The sequence below is a fragment of the Cenococcum geophilum genome (genome assembly GCF_001692895.1).
Source record: "Cenococcum geophilum 1.58 unplaced genomic scaffold K441scaffold_57, whole genome shotgun sequence".
Classification (NCBI taxonomy): domain Eukaryota; kingdom Fungi; phylum Ascomycota; class Dothideomycetes; order Gloniales; family Gloniaceae; genus Cenococcum; species Cenococcum geophilum.
In genome coordinates, this window is record NW_027137615.1 from 65,320 (window position 1) to 82,732 (window position 17,413).

The 17,413-nt window shown below is 39.1% G+C and overlaps 2 protein-coding genes across 2 annotated transcripts; one reads left to right on the forward strand and one right to left on the reverse strand.

Annotated features, from left to right (window-relative positions):
* Nucleotides 1-1,073: 1,073 nt before the first annotated feature.
* On the reverse strand, nucleotides 1,074-2,363 carry K441DRAFT_667692 (alpha/beta-hydrolase). Its single transcript, XM_067649888.1, has one exon. It carries the CDS (start codon nucleotides 2,104-2,106, stop codon nucleotides 1,507-1,509), a length of 600 nt encoding a protein of 199 aa, XP_067498803.1. The 5' UTR covers nucleotides 2,107-2,363; the 3' UTR covers nucleotides 1,074-1,506.
* Nucleotides 2,364-13,763: 11,400 nt separating this feature from the next.
* Nucleotides 13,764-17,244, forward strand: K441DRAFT_699867 (WD40 repeat-like protein; the record flags this gene model as incomplete). Its single annotated transcript, XM_067653201.1, has 7 exons — nucleotides 13,764-13,915; nucleotides 14,001-14,404; nucleotides 14,469-14,684; nucleotides 14,786-16,126; nucleotides 16,183-16,565; nucleotides 16,832-16,847; nucleotides 16,999-17,244. Exons 2-7 carry the CDS (start codon nucleotides 14,099-14,101, stop codon nucleotides 17,242-17,244), a joined length of 2,508 nt encoding a protein of 835 aa, XP_067498804.1. The 5' UTR covers nucleotides 13,764-13,915; nucleotides 14,001-14,098.
* Between the last annotated feature and the right edge of the window lie 169 nt (nucleotides 17,245-17,413).

Here is a 17,413-nt window from a genome sequence, read left to right on the forward strand (position 1 = left end):
GATCGCCGCAATCAGCTGTAATCTTCTAGCCAATACAATTAATACAATCCGTGATATCTCAACTCTGCCTTAGCCGACATGTCCATGCGAAGCCGTTGTGGCAGTATATGTTTGATCTCGGTTTTGGCGCTTTTAGTCTTCTTCGATTTCCGTCCCATGTCCATTAGCCCCCCTCCCCCTTCGACGCTTCGAAACTTCTTCTCCACAATCGCTTACTATCGCCACCATGGCCAATCCCTCGTCAGATAAGGCAGGTGCTCCCTGTCACACTTTTCTCCCGTGCCTGTCCTGCCTCGCTGGCAGCCTTGGACAGTTGATAGCCTGAAATAGCCGCTGCAATACACTTCCACACAATCCTACGCCTTCTTCGTGTGTTCTTCGCGCCTTCGAGAACCTATCCCCTGAATGGACGAGCCGAGGCGACTGCACCTAGCCGATCTACTCTCATTCGCCCTAGTTTCAATTTTCACCGCCTTCACCAATAGGAACCTCTTTGCCTCTAACGGCATCCGCGACTGACTTCCGCTATCTTTCGTCTTTGAAATAACGAAAACGGCGACGGAGGAAACGGGCAATGCCTCAGACTAGGAAAGTCGTTTAACCGTCCTGTACGTAACCTCAACCTCCGGAACGGCTGCACGGAGTAAAATATTCTAAAGGCTTTTCTTAGTACTCTTCTGCTATCATTTTGAATACTAATCACCACGATCGCGTCCGTAGAAGATTTGATAACTAGGCGCCCATGCTGGCGCCTCGGCCACCTATCTTACTAGTGCAACCTCCTCCGCACACTAGACGTCCAGTCCGAGCTCCCAAAACAGTATGTTGACCGAAACCATCGGTTAACGCCATTCCAGCAACTAGGGTTTATCCTTTTGGCTAGAATTCCTGAGGATGCTATCTATCGCGATGCCATATTTACGCACTAATCAACACAGGTCTTCACAGCACCTTCCTAGAGGGTCTACCATATCTTTGGTATTGTCTGTTCTCGCTCTCCCCGTAGTCCGCTCACTCTTATCCCGGTAGAGGACGCAAAACACTAGCGTGGGGCCACTTTCAGGGGAGGCTACAGCTCATACTGAAGATTCCATCAGAGGTAAATGCTGGAGAAACCTACTGTACAGAGGAATGAACGGCGGAGTCGTCTGAGTTAAACCTTTTTTTTTTCCTATATACCGGATTGAGGATCGATTCTTGACCCCGCATCTGCTTGAGACTCGCATTCCCTGACTATTACAGCTTCGGCCCTCGCCCGCTCTCCTCGATGATTTGACTATTAAGGAAGATATGAATATGACTTGCAAAAAGCTCAGCGTACTGATATAAGAACCCATGTCCAGCCAGTCCCTTAATCCTATCCATCAGAATCCAGCTATGATAGGTAGACACCAACAGATCGTTGTCACTGTTCGTGACCAGCACCGGCATCTTCAACTCACCCAGCCGATTGTACGAGTTATTTGGATTCCCATACACCAATCTTTCAGCGCCACACTCTGCCGCTTACCCTTCCAAGTTAAGAAACGGCGAGCGATCATGAGCACGTTCGTGAATCCTCTCCCATGAGGCTTGGGCGGCCGCCCGTCCCCCGTTGGTCTGGTAGCAGAAACTTTCCGCAATAGACTTCTCGATATCCTCCGGTGCGTTAGATGAGGACAGGAAAGCAAGCGGCCCAGGATGCGTGGAGTTTGTATCCATCGTTGGCCCTTGGCTTGCTCTCGTCCCGGCGAGGATCAACTTCCGAACCAGCCATGGTGCTGTAAGAGCTACCACTTGCACGCAGCACCCACCCATTGAGAAACCGAGCAGATCGATCTGCTTGATCCCGAGCGCCTCTACAAACGTAATTACACTGTCCGCCCAGCCCTGGTATGTCGGAGGTATCTCGCCGCTACTCTTCACGACGCCGGCATTGTCGAAAATAATAACTGGCCTTCGAGCAGCGAGTGCGTTAATGAGCGCTGGGTCCCAGAAGTCCATTGAGGCTCGGAAATGGATGTGCATAACGAGAGGTGTGCCGGACGAAGGACCGAGAGTTCGATAAGCATAGCGGACGCCGCTGGCGTCAATAGACTGGGTCGCCGCCGTCTGCTGAGTTGCCATTCTGATGGACTAACGTACTAAATACTGTCTGAAAAGAAAATAGTATGTTATGACCTCTAAGGTCTGTTGAACGGGAGAAGATAGTCGAAATTGTTGGCAGTAGGGGGACTTACTTACAGGACATAGTATTATATATGCAGATACTTATAACGACTTATGAATTTATACTTTTAAGACTAAAACTAAGCTTTACTAACTGTTGGTATGCTTTAACAACGTGCAGAATATATATATTACAATGATATGTACTATGCGGTGTTGTTAGTGGATTGTTGTTTTCCTACTTGCGACGCGCGTTATATACTAGCGTCTATATATTGCTTGGCAGCATCTACCTCAGCAACGCACAATGCTGAGACCTCCCGCAATATTCGCGAATATCAAACGCAGTCACTACGTGGCTAATTCGCTTTTAATATCGCTAAACTTATTAATATTTATTATATATTTATTATCCATTTATTTAAGAATTATTTTATAACGCTATTACCGCTTATAACTAACTAGGAGACTTATACGTATATATAATTTTAATAAGTAAATCTACCTAGACGACCTACCTTAACTATACCATCGTTTATAACCGCTATACCCTCCTTTACTAGTTCTATAATGCCATCTAAGGCTAATATACGTGCTGCTGCCGTAAAAGAGCGCGAAATTACTAAAGAGTAAAGGGAATAAGCCTAAGATAAAAGGGAGATTTAGAAGTATAAAGAAGAGCGTAAAGCCCGCCTAGTAAAGGAGGCTTACTAGTATAAATACTACCTGGCTTAAATAGCTTAATTATAGTTAGGCTTAGCCGCTTTAGCCTTATAGGCTACTATAACAGCTACTATAGCTAATATTCTTAGTAAGCCTCTCCCTCTTAGTATAAAGTTGCTTAAATTCTGCCTTCCTAGCGTTATAAAAAGGGATTACCTAAACATTTTTAAGGGTACCTTTAATTTAGTAAACCTCGCCTATCTTTAAGTCTATACTATTTAAATTAAAATTACTAATAAAATATAGATTAAGAATAGTACTTTAGTTATAAGGAAGGTAAAGGTAAATAGGAAGCTATTTATAGATAAAGGTGTTTAGTTTAAAGGTTTTACTAACTATATAGTTATTACTAGCACCCTCTATATATGCCCGCTAGACCTTATTACTAGCATACTTCTTTAGATAAATATAATTTATACCTTATTAACCTAGTATATCTAGGTAGGTTATATACTTAACTTAGCACTTAACTATTATACCTTTATAATAACTAATAGCTAACTAAAGCCTACTAATTAGTAAATGCTAGCCTAGTATATAGCGCCATACCTTATAATATCTAGTGCTATTAGCTTTACCGCCTTAAAGAGACCTAGGTTAAATATCTCCTATACCTCTAATACTTACTATAGGTTTAATAGTAGAGGCTATAATAATATAGCTTGTAAATACCTATATAAGTGCTTAAAGTATAGTAAAGATTATACTATATTATCTAAAGCTTATACCTAAGAATAGTAAGGCAAACCTTATAAAATAGGGTTTAGCCTAATAATAATACTAACTTTAATTATACGCCTAGGACCTAGGCCTAATATATTACTATTATTTTCTACCTTTATAAAGGTAAAGGCTCTCTACTACTCTTTATTACCCCTAAGGATCTTAATATAGCACTCCCTTCTATCTAACTACTTAGGTAATCTACTAGCCACCTTAGTAGGTATCTTAACCTATAGCTATAAAATAGGAGCTAAATTTATCTCTACCCTAAGATTTTATAGGAACTATAACTTCTTTTAGGATAACGCCGACCTTATTTCTAAGAAGATAATATTAGACCTTAAAAAAGGATATATTAGAATTATAATAGGGCCTATTATAGTCTTACCTCTTAGCCTAATACTAAAATCGGATAGAGGATACTGCTAAATTTATAATCTCTCCTTTTTACTAGCATTTTTAGTTAATAATATAATCCTAAAAGAATATAAAGCACTAGTATACACTATAATTACTACTATTTAAGCCTATATTATTTCTATAGGTTATAGATATCTACTACTTAAAAGAGATATTAAAGACGCGTTCTATATAGTCCCCCTATCTTATAGGGTAAGAATATTAATAGGCTTCTCCTAGGAAGGTATTACCTACTAAAAATACTACCTATCCTTTAGTCTTTAAACTACGCCGCTTATATTTAACCTCTTCGCGAAAGGCCTATATTAAATACTCTATTTATAACTGCCTTATAAAGTAAAATACTACCTAGATAACTTTATCTTTATCCTTACTAACTTAAATAACTTAGCGGCTGTTACCTAGACTTATATCTCTATTACTAACTCCTTAGGTATCCCTTAAAATAGCTCCAAAGATATAGTAGGAACTATTATTAAAGTTTTAGGATATACTATTAACACTATATAAATATAAACGTGATTATTACTATAGAAATAATTACGTACTATTAAGAAAGTCACTACTATACTCTAATACGGCTTATTATTGTTTCTTTAAGCCTAGTAGCTTATAGGCTACCTTATATAGTATACCTACGTAATTAAACTTAGTTAATTTTACTTTAGATCCCTTTAGATTTTTATTACTACTTAGCTAGAGACTTTAGTAAATAAGTATAAACCTAGGTAATTTAGTACTAAGTTATAAAGTAACTTATATATCTAGCTTAACCTACTTACTATAAGTAATAGGGTATTATTCTTTAACAACGTTAAGCGTACTTATATTTATCTTTTTACTAACGCCTCTACCTAGTTTAGGTTTAGCAGCTTTTACTTTTTTAAGGAACTTAAATATAAGGATAACTAGTAGTGGTATATAGCTAACCTCCCTTAATTTTAGGCGTTTAGTATATTGCCTAAGCCTAGTTAATAAGTAGACTATATTAATCTAAAAGAGATATATACTATTACTTATATATTTAATCTATAGTCTACTAACTAGCAGTATAATGCGCTATCTATTTACACTAATAGTATAGTAGTTTACTAGGGTATTAAGAAGACTATTATCCGTAATATAGCAAATAAATTACTCTATAAGATTATGCTAGCTACTATAGCTTATAATATTATAATATCCGCAAAGTAGATTCTAGGTAATTTAAATAGCTTAGCTAATACACTATCTTAATTTTAGGCCGCGGCTATTTATTAGTTCTGCCCATACTAGGCCCTTAATTTATTACTATTAAAGCTAATAAGTTTTTAATAGGTGCCGTAAACCTAATGGACTACTTATAACCGCCTATAAACTTTAAAGATAATATTAACGCGCTATCTAACCTCTATGCGCTCCTTCTCTAAAATAGCCTTACGCTAGTAACCCGTAGGAACTATTTCTTAGTAGTTAATAGCTAGGAGTTATACTGCGCACTTAAAAAAGTCTCTCCCTACCTAGCTAAGCTGCGTAAATTAGGCGAATAGATTGCCCGCTATGCGTTTAGTACCTCCTAGCCATAAATAGGTAGGCTTAAGGCCGAAACCTTATAAGCCTACGTCTCTATAATTTACTTATACCACGTAGATTATAGCATCTTAATTATAGTATTTAAGGATCCTATAGTATACCGATTACTTACTAAAGCAGCCACTATCTTTCCCTTAATAAAAAAGGATAAGCAACCCATTACTAGGGATATTTTAGCTTAGGTAGTAATATACGGCCTATCGCTACTAGATATTAACACTAATACCGCATTTACCCTTATATTTACTAGATTTCTATAAATAGGCGAGATTATATATATTATGGCGGAGCTTAAAAACCAAACAACCTTCCTAGCAAAAAAGGCTACTTAATATAATATTACCTTTACGCCTGGTGGGATAATATTCTGCCTTAAATAGAGTAAAGCTAATAAGTAATACTAGAGTGTTAACGTCGCTATTGCGGTGGTAGGCGGCCTATTATACCTAGTTACTACTATAATAAAGCTGTTTAATAGGGACCCTTAACCCCTTAACTCTCCCTTATTTAGTCTTAATAGTAAACCCTTTGCCTCTTTAGGGGTTTATAAAATCCTTTTCTCCTATCTAGTAGCTGCTAGAATTAACCTAAGTAGTTACTTAAACTATTTCTTCCGCTAGGGCGCTACCCAGTTCGCTAAAGATTTAGGGTATTTATATTAGTAAATTTAGTAGCTAGGTTAATAGTTATTAGAAGCCTTTCGCCTATATATTAAAACTAAAACCACTAACCTCCATTGCCTTAACTCTTACTTTTAGCGTAGTATACCACTTTTAGCGTAAGGATTACTATATAGTAGGTTAAGATATTAAGAGGGCCGCTAAGGCGCTAGTAGTAAGCAAGCTAATAGCAATTTTCTATACTAGGTATAGAAAATCCTAATTAGTTAGCTTATAACTTAGGGTTAGTAAAATATGGTAGAATATAATAATATAGCAGAACTTAGCAGAATGCAATAATATGGCAGAATTTGGCAGAATGCGATAATATAGCAGAATTTAGCAGAATGCAATAATATAGTAGAATTTGGCAGAATGCGATAAGGTGGTAGAATTTAGCAGAATATAGCAGAATACGGTAATGTCTTATTAGGCGCAAGAGCTTCGCTTAGGGACATCTAGCCGCTTTAGGGCAAATCCTTAGCAGATTTAAGTGCTAGGAACTAGTAAAACTGCTAAAAACTAGCCCTAGAGCGACCTTATAGCCCTACGCCTCCTAATTATATAAAAATTAAAATATCCCCTTATATAACTGCGATAGATAGATACTAGCGTCTATATATTGCTTAGTAGCATCTACCTTAGTAACGTATAATACTAAAACCTCCCGTAATATTCGCGAATATTAAACATAGTTACTATATAGCTAATTCGCTTTCCCTACCCGCTATCCCTTATACTTAGTATATATTATATATAGATAGCGCTTTAAGGTAATTCTTTAGTAGGTGCTAGGAACTAGCAAAACCACTAAGAGCCAGCCTTAATGCGACCACTATAGTTAGATAGTCTTATAGCTATAGGCTTACAGTTAGGGACATCTGGCCGCTTTAGGGCAAATCCTTAGCAGATTTAAGTGCTAGGAACTAGCAAAACTATTAAGAACTAGCCCTAGAGCGACCTTATAGCCCTACGCCTCCCAATTATATAAAAATTAAAATATCCCCTTACGTGACTGCGATAGATAGATATATATATTGGGCGCGTCCTACTATATTCTGCCATGTTCTGCCACCTCGCTATTAGCTCGCTTACCACTAGCGTATTAGCCGTATCCTGCTATATTCTACCATATTCTGCTATTACACTATTAGTTCGCTTACCACTAGCGCGTTAGCCGTCCTCGCGATATGTCTAACGCTTCTAGCTATACTAGGAGTACCTTAGAAAATACAAAGAACTAGTAGGCTACAACTATATAGTCCGAGAAATCTATATACGCACTTCTCCTCCCTTCCTTCCCTACCCTATGCCTTTAAATTAACGCTATTATCGGTAGAATATTTTACCTATTCTACCGTCTCTAACTTAATTTAGTTTGTATTAATAAGTCGCTTAAGGGCTAATAATGGTTTGCTTTTAGTTATAGCGTCCATAGGGTTACTGTCTCCGTTAATCCACTTAACTTTAGCTATTTTATATCTTTCGTATAACTGGCGTAGGCATATAATATCAATTATAAGTCTCTTCTCCTATATTGTTCCTAGCTTAATAAGGTATTTATAAATTAACTTAGAATTAGTGTAAAAGATAAGCGGTAGGCTAATGTTAAGTTATAGTTTAACTATGGCCTTAATTGCAGCGCTAATATTAAAACTATAGGCTATAGCGTATAATTTGGAGGCTAGTACGCTTTTAGTAACTCTCTTACACTTAATTAAGGACCAGTAGATGATGTTTGCCTTATTTAATAAGTCTACTAGTACTAGGATATATCTAATTTGTAATAAGAGGTCCTTATTATTTATAAATAAGGAATTAGTGAATATAAGCAGTTAAAGTGTCTCTATATTAAGTTTAACAAAGCTTAAACCTCTTATTAAGTTTTTAATTTGCTACTAAATTCTCTTATTAAGTAGTTTTGTGTTTTTCTTATTAGGGTTAATTACCTAGGTAGTATAGGATAAATTAAAAGAAGCTTTAGGCTGGTATATGGACGCAATATAAGCTCCTCTTACTTATTAGGCGACGTATTAGTCCTTAGGTATAAGTGCTGTATAAATAGTACCTCTAGAGCTAGTTATTATAATAGCTTCCTTAATATTAATAAGGGTTAGGTTTTAGCATTGGCGCTCCTATATAAGTATAATTATATAGTCCTATTGTTAAATAATGCCTCCATTAAACTTAATTGGGTACTCTAGTGTAAGGTACTCGCGTTCCTTAGTTGGAAACTTTATTTTCTTAATTTTTTCTTATTCTAAAGCTGTAAAAACCGAATTAGTTAAGAAGAGGGTATTATTAGTCTAAAGGCCAACTATTCCAAAGCTTGTAGAATTATTAAGGTGGAGTAAGCAGGGGTTATAAGTAAATTGGTTTATATTCAACTCCTTGGTATAGTAGTTATAATAGGTCTTAAACCAATAATTACCTACTTTTAGGATGCCGTATAAAGGTCTAACGACCTTAAGGATTATACCTTATAAGACTCTAAGTGCTATACTAAGTTTAAGAGGTGCTCGGATATAGAAGTTTTAATTTAGTTTTATAATTAACTAAATGTAGGCTTATAAGATGTCTCGTAAGTAAAGGTGTATATTATTAGTCTAAGTTATAGCTATAATATAGAGAATAAGGCGTTGGCTGACTTGTTAAATTATAGGTAATTAGGTTAGTATAAGGTCTTTTTCTAGGTCGTTATAGACCTATATAACTAGTCTTAATTTCTTAAAGGCCTTATTAATACCGGGATTCTTAATTTTATTAACAAATCTAGAGTTAAATACTCTGTTGCCTTAAGGTACGTCCTTAATATTAACTAATTTAAAGACTCCTTTCTTAAGTAGTCCTTTAACCTCTTTCTATCGTAAGGCTATAAACTAACTATTAGTCTTATTCTTATCTTGTAAGTATATAGATATATTTACAGTATTAACTATAATAGGATACTTACGTGGTCTGCCTTATTCTTACTTAACTGGTTAAGGTTCCTAAGGTAGTTCCACAATTAACTAAGGTAGTTCGTTCTTGTTATTAGGTTATACATCCTCTATATCTCTAGGTTCTTATAAGTATAGTTTTACAACTATACTACAAAAGTTGACAGGGCCGTAGGGGAGTTGTATAGTATAGGTCTTATTGTTAATACTAAGTAGATTATAGGGACCTAACTAGAAACTAGGCTAGCCTATAGGTCCTTCTCTCTATACTAGTATAAGTGAGTTAAGTAGTAGGTCGTGAATTGCGGTTATTTTAGGGCTATTATATATATTAAGAGCATCTGCTACTTAACATTTGGCTCTAATCTTCTTAACTTCTTCTATGGCTTTCCTAAGGGCTATAGCTTGTTATGCAACTATAGGGTTAGGTATATTGGATTCCACTATGCGCGGGTAAGCTTTAAATACTAGTAAGGTAGGTATAAGGTCGTTAGGGCCTACTAAATTATTAATCGCCTTAAAAGCCATTTATAGAGCTATATCTTTATTAATGTCTAGTAGTTTTATAGTAATAATATAGTATATACGGCGAAGGGGACCGTAATAGCGTTCTACTATTTTAATTAAGTTATAGGCTTTAACGGGTACGCTTTTTATAATTGTTCCAAATGTTATAGCGTACTGCTTAAATTCCTTACTTATAAAGTTCTTACCTGTATTATATGTAATTATATTAGGAGGTCCCAAATATATATTAATCCAGCACATTCGTAGTATATCCTATATGTGTTTGGCGCTAATGCTTTATAGCCATCTACTAGCTTAAAATCGTGTTCCTTTATTAACGATGTATAGAAGGGGTGCGCCGTTAATATACATAATATTAACCACGATTAAGTAGTTAAAATTAATATTATTATGTATTATAAATCTGAATCTGCTAGGTAATTTTCCGTATTTTTAATAATAATAGTAGTAGCGTGTAAGATAGTCTAAGGTCTTACTGTTAACGTTATATCCTAAGCGCTTAAGTACTCGCGTAAGGCGCTCAACTAAAGGGTGGCTAAAACGGCGATGTAGTCGTTTTAGTTCTATATTGGTTAAGTAGTAAGGGTTTTACTTAAATAACTTAGTTAAATAAGTGTTGGAATGTATATTGCGCGGTCGCGTGTATCTGATTAGTCACCCTTATGGTGACTCATCAGCCCCCTACTTAAGCACTGCGATCCTTACGATCCTCTGCTTTTGATACCTATTTGCAACACCATCAGAACAAGAGTATACTCTTAATAGGTCACCCCCCTGTGAAACCGACAATAAGTATATAGGGATATATTCTAAAGTAGGAAAGGGTGGCCAAAACGACATACGACTAGTACTGTACTGTGAGATATAACTAGCAAGTTCTTTAAGTTGTTAAAATATACTTATAGGTAGTCTATATCTGCTAAGTAAAGTAAAAATGGGGTATTAACCTTAATAATATAAAACTCGATTGTGCTAATGGGGGTAGTTACTTTAGCTAATTTAATTAATAAGGTTAATCTAATACCAAATTATACATTAACTATGCCTTGCGTAGTTATATCGAGTTATATATTGGTATTAAGTCTTTAAAATACTAAGAACTAACTATATCCTGCTGTAGAGCGTTTAGAGGCTCCTGTATTAATTATAATACCTAGAAAGCGGTCTATAGTATAGTAGGATGTAGTTATATTATAAGTAAATAGGTCTTCGTTAGTTATAAGAGGTGTTTATATAAAAGAAGTTACGCTATCTATAGTTATAACTAAATAACTAAAGGCCTTGTTTACTAGGTCAGCAGCTATAAGAATTGCTTCCTATTGCTTAACTTAACTAAAGAATATATAGAAGTGATTAATGTGTAACTGATTATTCTGGTTAACTGTCTTAGTACTTATATTAATAGTTAGTGTATAAAAGACTTTTTTAAGCTCTTCTTCTAAGTTAATACTATTATTGTCCTTATAGTCGGCGATGTATTAATTAAGGCGTTAAGTAAAGCAATTATTAAACTTGTTAAACTTGTCCTTATTAATACTTCTAAACTAAGCCTTCGCCTCTTCTTATTCTTTTTTACTATACTTCCATAAGCAATAGTCCTCCTTATTATATATAAAGTAATGTGGTTTGTGTTAAGAAGGGAATTAAAGTTAATTATAATTACGATTTTAGTTATAGTTGTCTCTCCTTCTAAGGTATTGGCGGTCTGTATAATAGGCTTAAACTTATTCTAAGTTCTGCTTTTTATAAGCCGTAATTAAGGATTATAGTTTATTAATAAGGGGGCCTAGTTTATCTAGTAGATCTAATACAGCAATTTAATATACGGGAATCCCCTAATAAGATATAATAAGCTTATTATAGAGAAATGGGACTCCTTATAGTTCTAAATTTAGTCTATACTATAGTTAAGAGAGTTTAGTAACTAGTATCTAAAGACATTAACTAGTTAATTTATCCGCATTCTTTTATATAACTATCTATAGTAATATTAAATTCCATTTATTAAGGCTTTTGCGTTTAGAACTAGGTCCTCTAAAAAAGCTATAAAGTAACTTATAAGCGTCCTTAAACGTAAGTGTAGTAAGTCTAGTATTATAATAGTAATCTAGAGCTAGGCCTTATAGCATAAGTAGGAGAGCCTTAAGGTAGGTATTGGGTGGAACGTTTGCTCTGTTATAGATATTGTAGAAGATTGTTAACTTAAAGTTAAAGTTTCTACTAGTACCACTGTATTTCTAGTTATCCGTGTATAACTTAGCTGCATTCGCTAGTTCCTTTTTATACCCTAGTATAGAAGTAGGTGCTATAGCAACGGGTATAGTGGTAGTAGGTATCGTGGCCTACAGAGGTAGAAGTAGTAGACTTAGAGGCGGAGTTGTTTAAGATATTAGTGGAGTCGTTATAGGTATACTTTTAGGTATTAATTAAGGTATAAGGGTTTGTGTAGTCTTATATTTTAAGCCGCGTATAAATACGTTAGTAAGTATATTGGACTTAAAGGTGCTATTAAATTGCTCCTTATAGGCTTTATTAAATTCTTCTTAGCTTTATTTATATTAAGTTTCTTTAAGTAATATATTAGCTAAAACTTGTGCAAGCTTAGTACGTTTATCATTCTTATATATATACACCCCTCCTTTATAAAGAAGGAGGAAAAGATTCTTAAGGGTTTTAGTGCTAGCTTAAGAGAATATATCCATAATAAACTCTTTAAAGTCTTCTTAAAAGTAGTCCCATAAAGCGCTGTTAATAGAGTTATTATTATTATATTCCTATGTCTTAAACTAAATATAGTCTGTAATATTATCGTTAGTTATAGTTTATATATTAATTCTATTCTTCTATTGCTCTACCTTTACCTTCTAGTTTATAGGTATAGCCATCTTATCTAGTTATAAAGAGGTTATTAATAGAGGGTGTTAGTATTTGTAGAGAGAGAGTGTTTATAGTATTCGTAAGGAGGGAGAAAGGGTAGTTAACACAAGTTATTAAAAACTTAACTTTTAATAAGGTAGGAAGTAATATCCTTCCAAATCTAAAGTATATTATTTAATTCTTAGCAGTAATAAGGGTCTATAGGCGACGGCAAGCTATTAAGCTTCCAGATTATTTTTAGTACTCTCTTTAACTAAAATAAGGCCGTTATAAGGTGGAGCGTTAGACGTCTTCTAAACTAATATATATTTCCTAATCTATACGCGCTCACTAATTAGTGTTAGTATGCTTTAATAATATATAGAATATATATATTACAATAATATATACTATGCGGTGTTGTTAGTAAATTATTATTTTCCTACTTGTGACGCGCGTTACATATATATATTAGGCGCGTCCTGCCATATTCTGCCATGTTCTACCACCTCGCCATTAGCTCGCTTACCACTAGCGTATTAGCCGTGTCCTGCCATATTCTACCATATTCTGCTATTGCACTATTGGTTCGCTTACCACTAGCGCGTTGGCCGTCCTCGCGATATGTCCAACGCTTCTAGCTACACTAACATTTACCTTCTTCTTAAGACTATGAAATAGGAAGGAAAAGTAATGTCTTGTATCGGCCAATAGTTAAACCGCAACCCTATCCCTTAACCCGCTGAAATTCGTCCATGCGTTATCGATAAGAATCAGCCAATTAAATCAACGCAATCAACTTTTCGCGTAGTTTGGATTCGACGTTCTGCACGGACCACTTACTCCGTGGACGCCAGCGGGTTAAGGGATAAAGGCTACTAAGTGTAATAAGCCTCCGCTATAAAATGATTTACTACTAGCTTTACAAGAGAAGTGTTACGGACCTGATAACCGGAATGTTAGAACTAATAAGAGAGCTAGTGGAAGCACGGATCTTGATGGATCCTGTGGAACCATGTGATCGTAATTGTAGATTCACATTTGATTATTGTGCCCCGCTGCTTGGCCCTGGCCCTGCCGGGCCGCCTTACCAAAGTTAGTTAAGCGCAAACAAGGGCCTAAGCGCTGGAGAGGCGGGAACTTTTCAGCTGGTCGGAATGTCACGTGTGTCGCTTTTCCACTACGTGTGGACGAGAAATAAAGCTGTTAGGCTGTACAACCATCATTTGGCTGTAAAACAACAATAGAGAGGCTAAGTGCTGGCTCATGTCTAGAAGGTCCCCTTCATGTAGCGCACTCTCCATCTATGGGCAATACTCTCTCACAGCGCGTAGCTCGCGTGTCTCTGTAGGTTGCTCTCAGCCTTCCCCTTAGAGCAGCTCATGCGCAAGACGGATCTAACGGCTAACTTATGGTGTTTCCATGTTCGAAGTCGCCGGTGTCGACGATACGCACTCTAGCGTACCCTATTCCGCTCCCAACTATCAGCCTGCCTTAGCTCTATAGTTGCGTTCCCGATTACCTACCAACATGTCGGCCGAAGATCTTCTAGACCATTTTAAGCTAGAGGCGGAAGTCTTCCCAGAACACACGTTGCATTTCACATATAAGAAGAATCGAGCCCGCGGTGGGCAAGAGAAGATTAAGAAACAATGGAACCGAATGGAAAGCATCGGCGAAGGAACTTTTGGCAAGGTCTGGCGGGAACTGCATTACCAACTAGGTGGAAATCAAGAGGTTAGAGCTGTGAAGGTCATTGAAAAACAGCGGATAAAAGCATACAAAGTTGATTTTAAGAAAGAGCTGTTGGCCTTAGCAAAGTTCTCTAAGAATGAGGTGCTCGAAGTCCCTGCCAAGGATCTATGCACTTTGCTACTAGGCTGATGCTGACTCGAACTAGTATCAACAGGCGGAGGTATTTGTCTCGTTCTTCGGCTGGTTCGAGAACGATCGCAGTATATTCCTTGCGATGGAGTATTTCAGAAACGGCGACTTGGCTCGGCACATCCCGACTATCTCTACTGAGGATGAAGTGAGACAGATTGCGACAGATTTGCTCGATGGATTAAGGATAATGCATGCTGAGGGGTTTGCTCATCGCGACCTCAAACCTCAGGTATGTCCTAATAATCCTTACTAAAGTTTAGTTACTTCCGTTATAAAGTAAATGGCACGATATATAATACTGAAATACTAACGGCGTTTTATTCTATAAAGAACATCTTTGTTGTCCAAAAGCCGCCACAGTCAGAGAGATGGTGGGTTAAGATCGGTGACTTTGGAATCTCAAAGAGAGTTCAGAACGAAGACACCGCTTTACGCACCCAAACTGGCACTCCACACTTTCAAGCTCCAGAAATCCGAGGTTTTATCGACGAGGACGACGAAAGCTCTGGCTATAGTAATGCGGTGGATATGTGGTCGCTAGGTTGTGTTGTCTACTATATATCTGCTCGAAAAGTACCGTTCTTAAGGCTTTCTGCTATTCGCAAATTTTGCCAGGGGGCTTTACCATTTCCCAAAGAGTCACTTTATCCCAGAATAAGCGAAACCGGCATCGAGTTTATAAAGCGCTTGCTAGTCCCTCAACCAACCCAACGTGTGTCTGCTAAAAACGCGCTGAAAGATCCTTGGATTATGAACAATTATGTGACAGATCCGCGTAACCCCGAACCGACTACCTCGCGAGAACCGCTAGCTGTTAGATCCAATGAGGCGACCGCCATCCCTAGGTCTATTAGGTACAGTGGTTCTAACCGGAACTACAATCGATATAATGGGAGCAGATCTGATCAAGGTTTCACCCCACAACACCAGCATCCTTATTATCCACGAGATCCATCTGGTGCACTGAGTGGGTCCCCACAACGTGTGCCTCCAAAGACGCTGCAGGCTTTAGACGCACCGTCAACTTCGTCATTCCATTTAGATCCCGAGCCCTCAGCTAGCTGGAGCACCCAAGACCAAGTTTCAGCCAACAGGTCGCTTAGCTCTACGGACCGGCTTACTGGAAGGGCAACCCCTGCATCTAAGGCAGTAATCCGGTTATCAACACCTGAACCGGGGATTCCGATGTACCGGAAGACGGCAAGGAAGCTTAAGGGCCATAGCGGTCGGGTCTGGGGTGTGGCATTTTCGCCCGACGGCAAACTGGTCGCGTCCGCATCGGCTGACAAGACGGTCAGGCTCTGGGACTCGGCCACAGGGGCGGCCCGCGGCACGCTCGAGGGCCATAGCGGTTGGGTCAGAGTCGTGGCATTCTCGCCCGACGGCACGCTGGTTGCGTCCGCATCGGATGACGAGACGGTCAGGCTCTGGGACTCGGCCACGGGGGCGTCCCGCAGCATGCTCAAGGGCCATAGCAGTTGGGTCCAGGGCGTGGCATTCTCACCCGACGGCAAGCTGGTCGCGTCCGCATCGGGAGACAGGACGGTCAGGCTCTGGGACTCGGCCACGGGGGCGTCCCGCAGCACGCTCAAGGGCCATAGCAGTTGGGTCAGGGGCGTGGCATTCTCGCCCAACGGCAAGCTGGTCGCGTCCGCATCGGATGACAAGACGGTCAGGCTCTGGGACTCGGCCACGGGGGCGTCCCGCGGCACGCTCGAGGGCCATAGCGATACGGTCTGGGCGTAGCATTCTCGCCCAACGGCAAGCTGGTCGCGTCCGCATCGGATGACAAGACGGTCAGGCTCTGGGACTCGGCCACGGGGGCGGCTCCCGCAGGCACGCTCGAGGGCCATAGCGATACGGTCTGGGGCGTAGCATTCTCGCCCAACGGCAAGCTGGTCGCGTCCGCATCGGATGACAGGACGGTTAGGCTCTGGGCATCGGCCACGGGGGCGGCCCGCGGCACGCTCGAGGGCCATAGCAGTGGGGTCGGGGGCGTGGCATTCTCGCCCGACGGCAAGCTGGTCGCGTCCGCATCGAGAGACAAAACGGTCAGGCTCTGGGACTTGACCACGGAGTTGCCTCTCGCGAAGGGGAAGGCTGTTCGAAAGTATATTAGAAAACTCTTTGAGTAAAAAAATAACTGTATCCTCCTTCCCCACCTACCTCCTTTATCGTCCACGTTCTTATATATGCTAATGTTACTATTAGTTTTTATAATCCATGCTTTGAAATCGACTTTGCTTTGAAGTCAACTTCGCTTTGAAGTCGTGTTAGGCCTAGGTATGAAAACGCTGCTGTCTTGGATCTAGTCAAGACCATGAGTTCTTATTGAGATTCTAGATGTCATTAATCTGTATGCTGGAAGATCTCTAGCACTAGCGCCACCCAGGTACGCTAGCTGCCGACCCGCTCAGGCCACACTCTTATGCTCCCTTTTGTGCCCGCTCTTGACCTTTGTAGGTCAGCGTAAATAATATAGTGCAGTAAGCGCTTGATGGGCGTGTTGTATGCTTTAAGCACCCAACCTATATGATATACAGGGCCTGGCCTCGACAAAAGAAGAATCGCCCCGTCGCTGGCCAACCCAAGGCTATATCGATACATACAGAAGCGCCGAAGCCGGTATCCCAGAATCTACCAACTACCCCAGCTTTACCAAATCAGGCAACAATTCATCCAAAGAGACAAAGCGCCCAAGAAGAGCCTGCCGGCAAAAGCAAACTCGCTTTGTTAATTCGACCTGCCTGGCGCAGAATCTGTTCTGTGCTGCTTCGTCACATTACTGATGTCGCAAGCGCTTTTTACCCAATGGAATTTCTCTTCACATTTAACCCCTTTCGGCGTATCTAGTTTTATTACCACACGACGGGCCAAATGATGTTCCACGCCGGCTTGTACATGTCTTCGACGCATCTTGGACTCCTTCAGAGTGTTACGGAAAGCGAAGAAGCAGCA

Coding starts and splice junctions, on each gene's coding strand:
- K441DRAFT_667692 (XM_067649888.1), bottom strand. CDS start 2,106: ATGGCAACTCAGCAGACGGCGGCGACCCAGTCTATTGACGCCAGCGGC.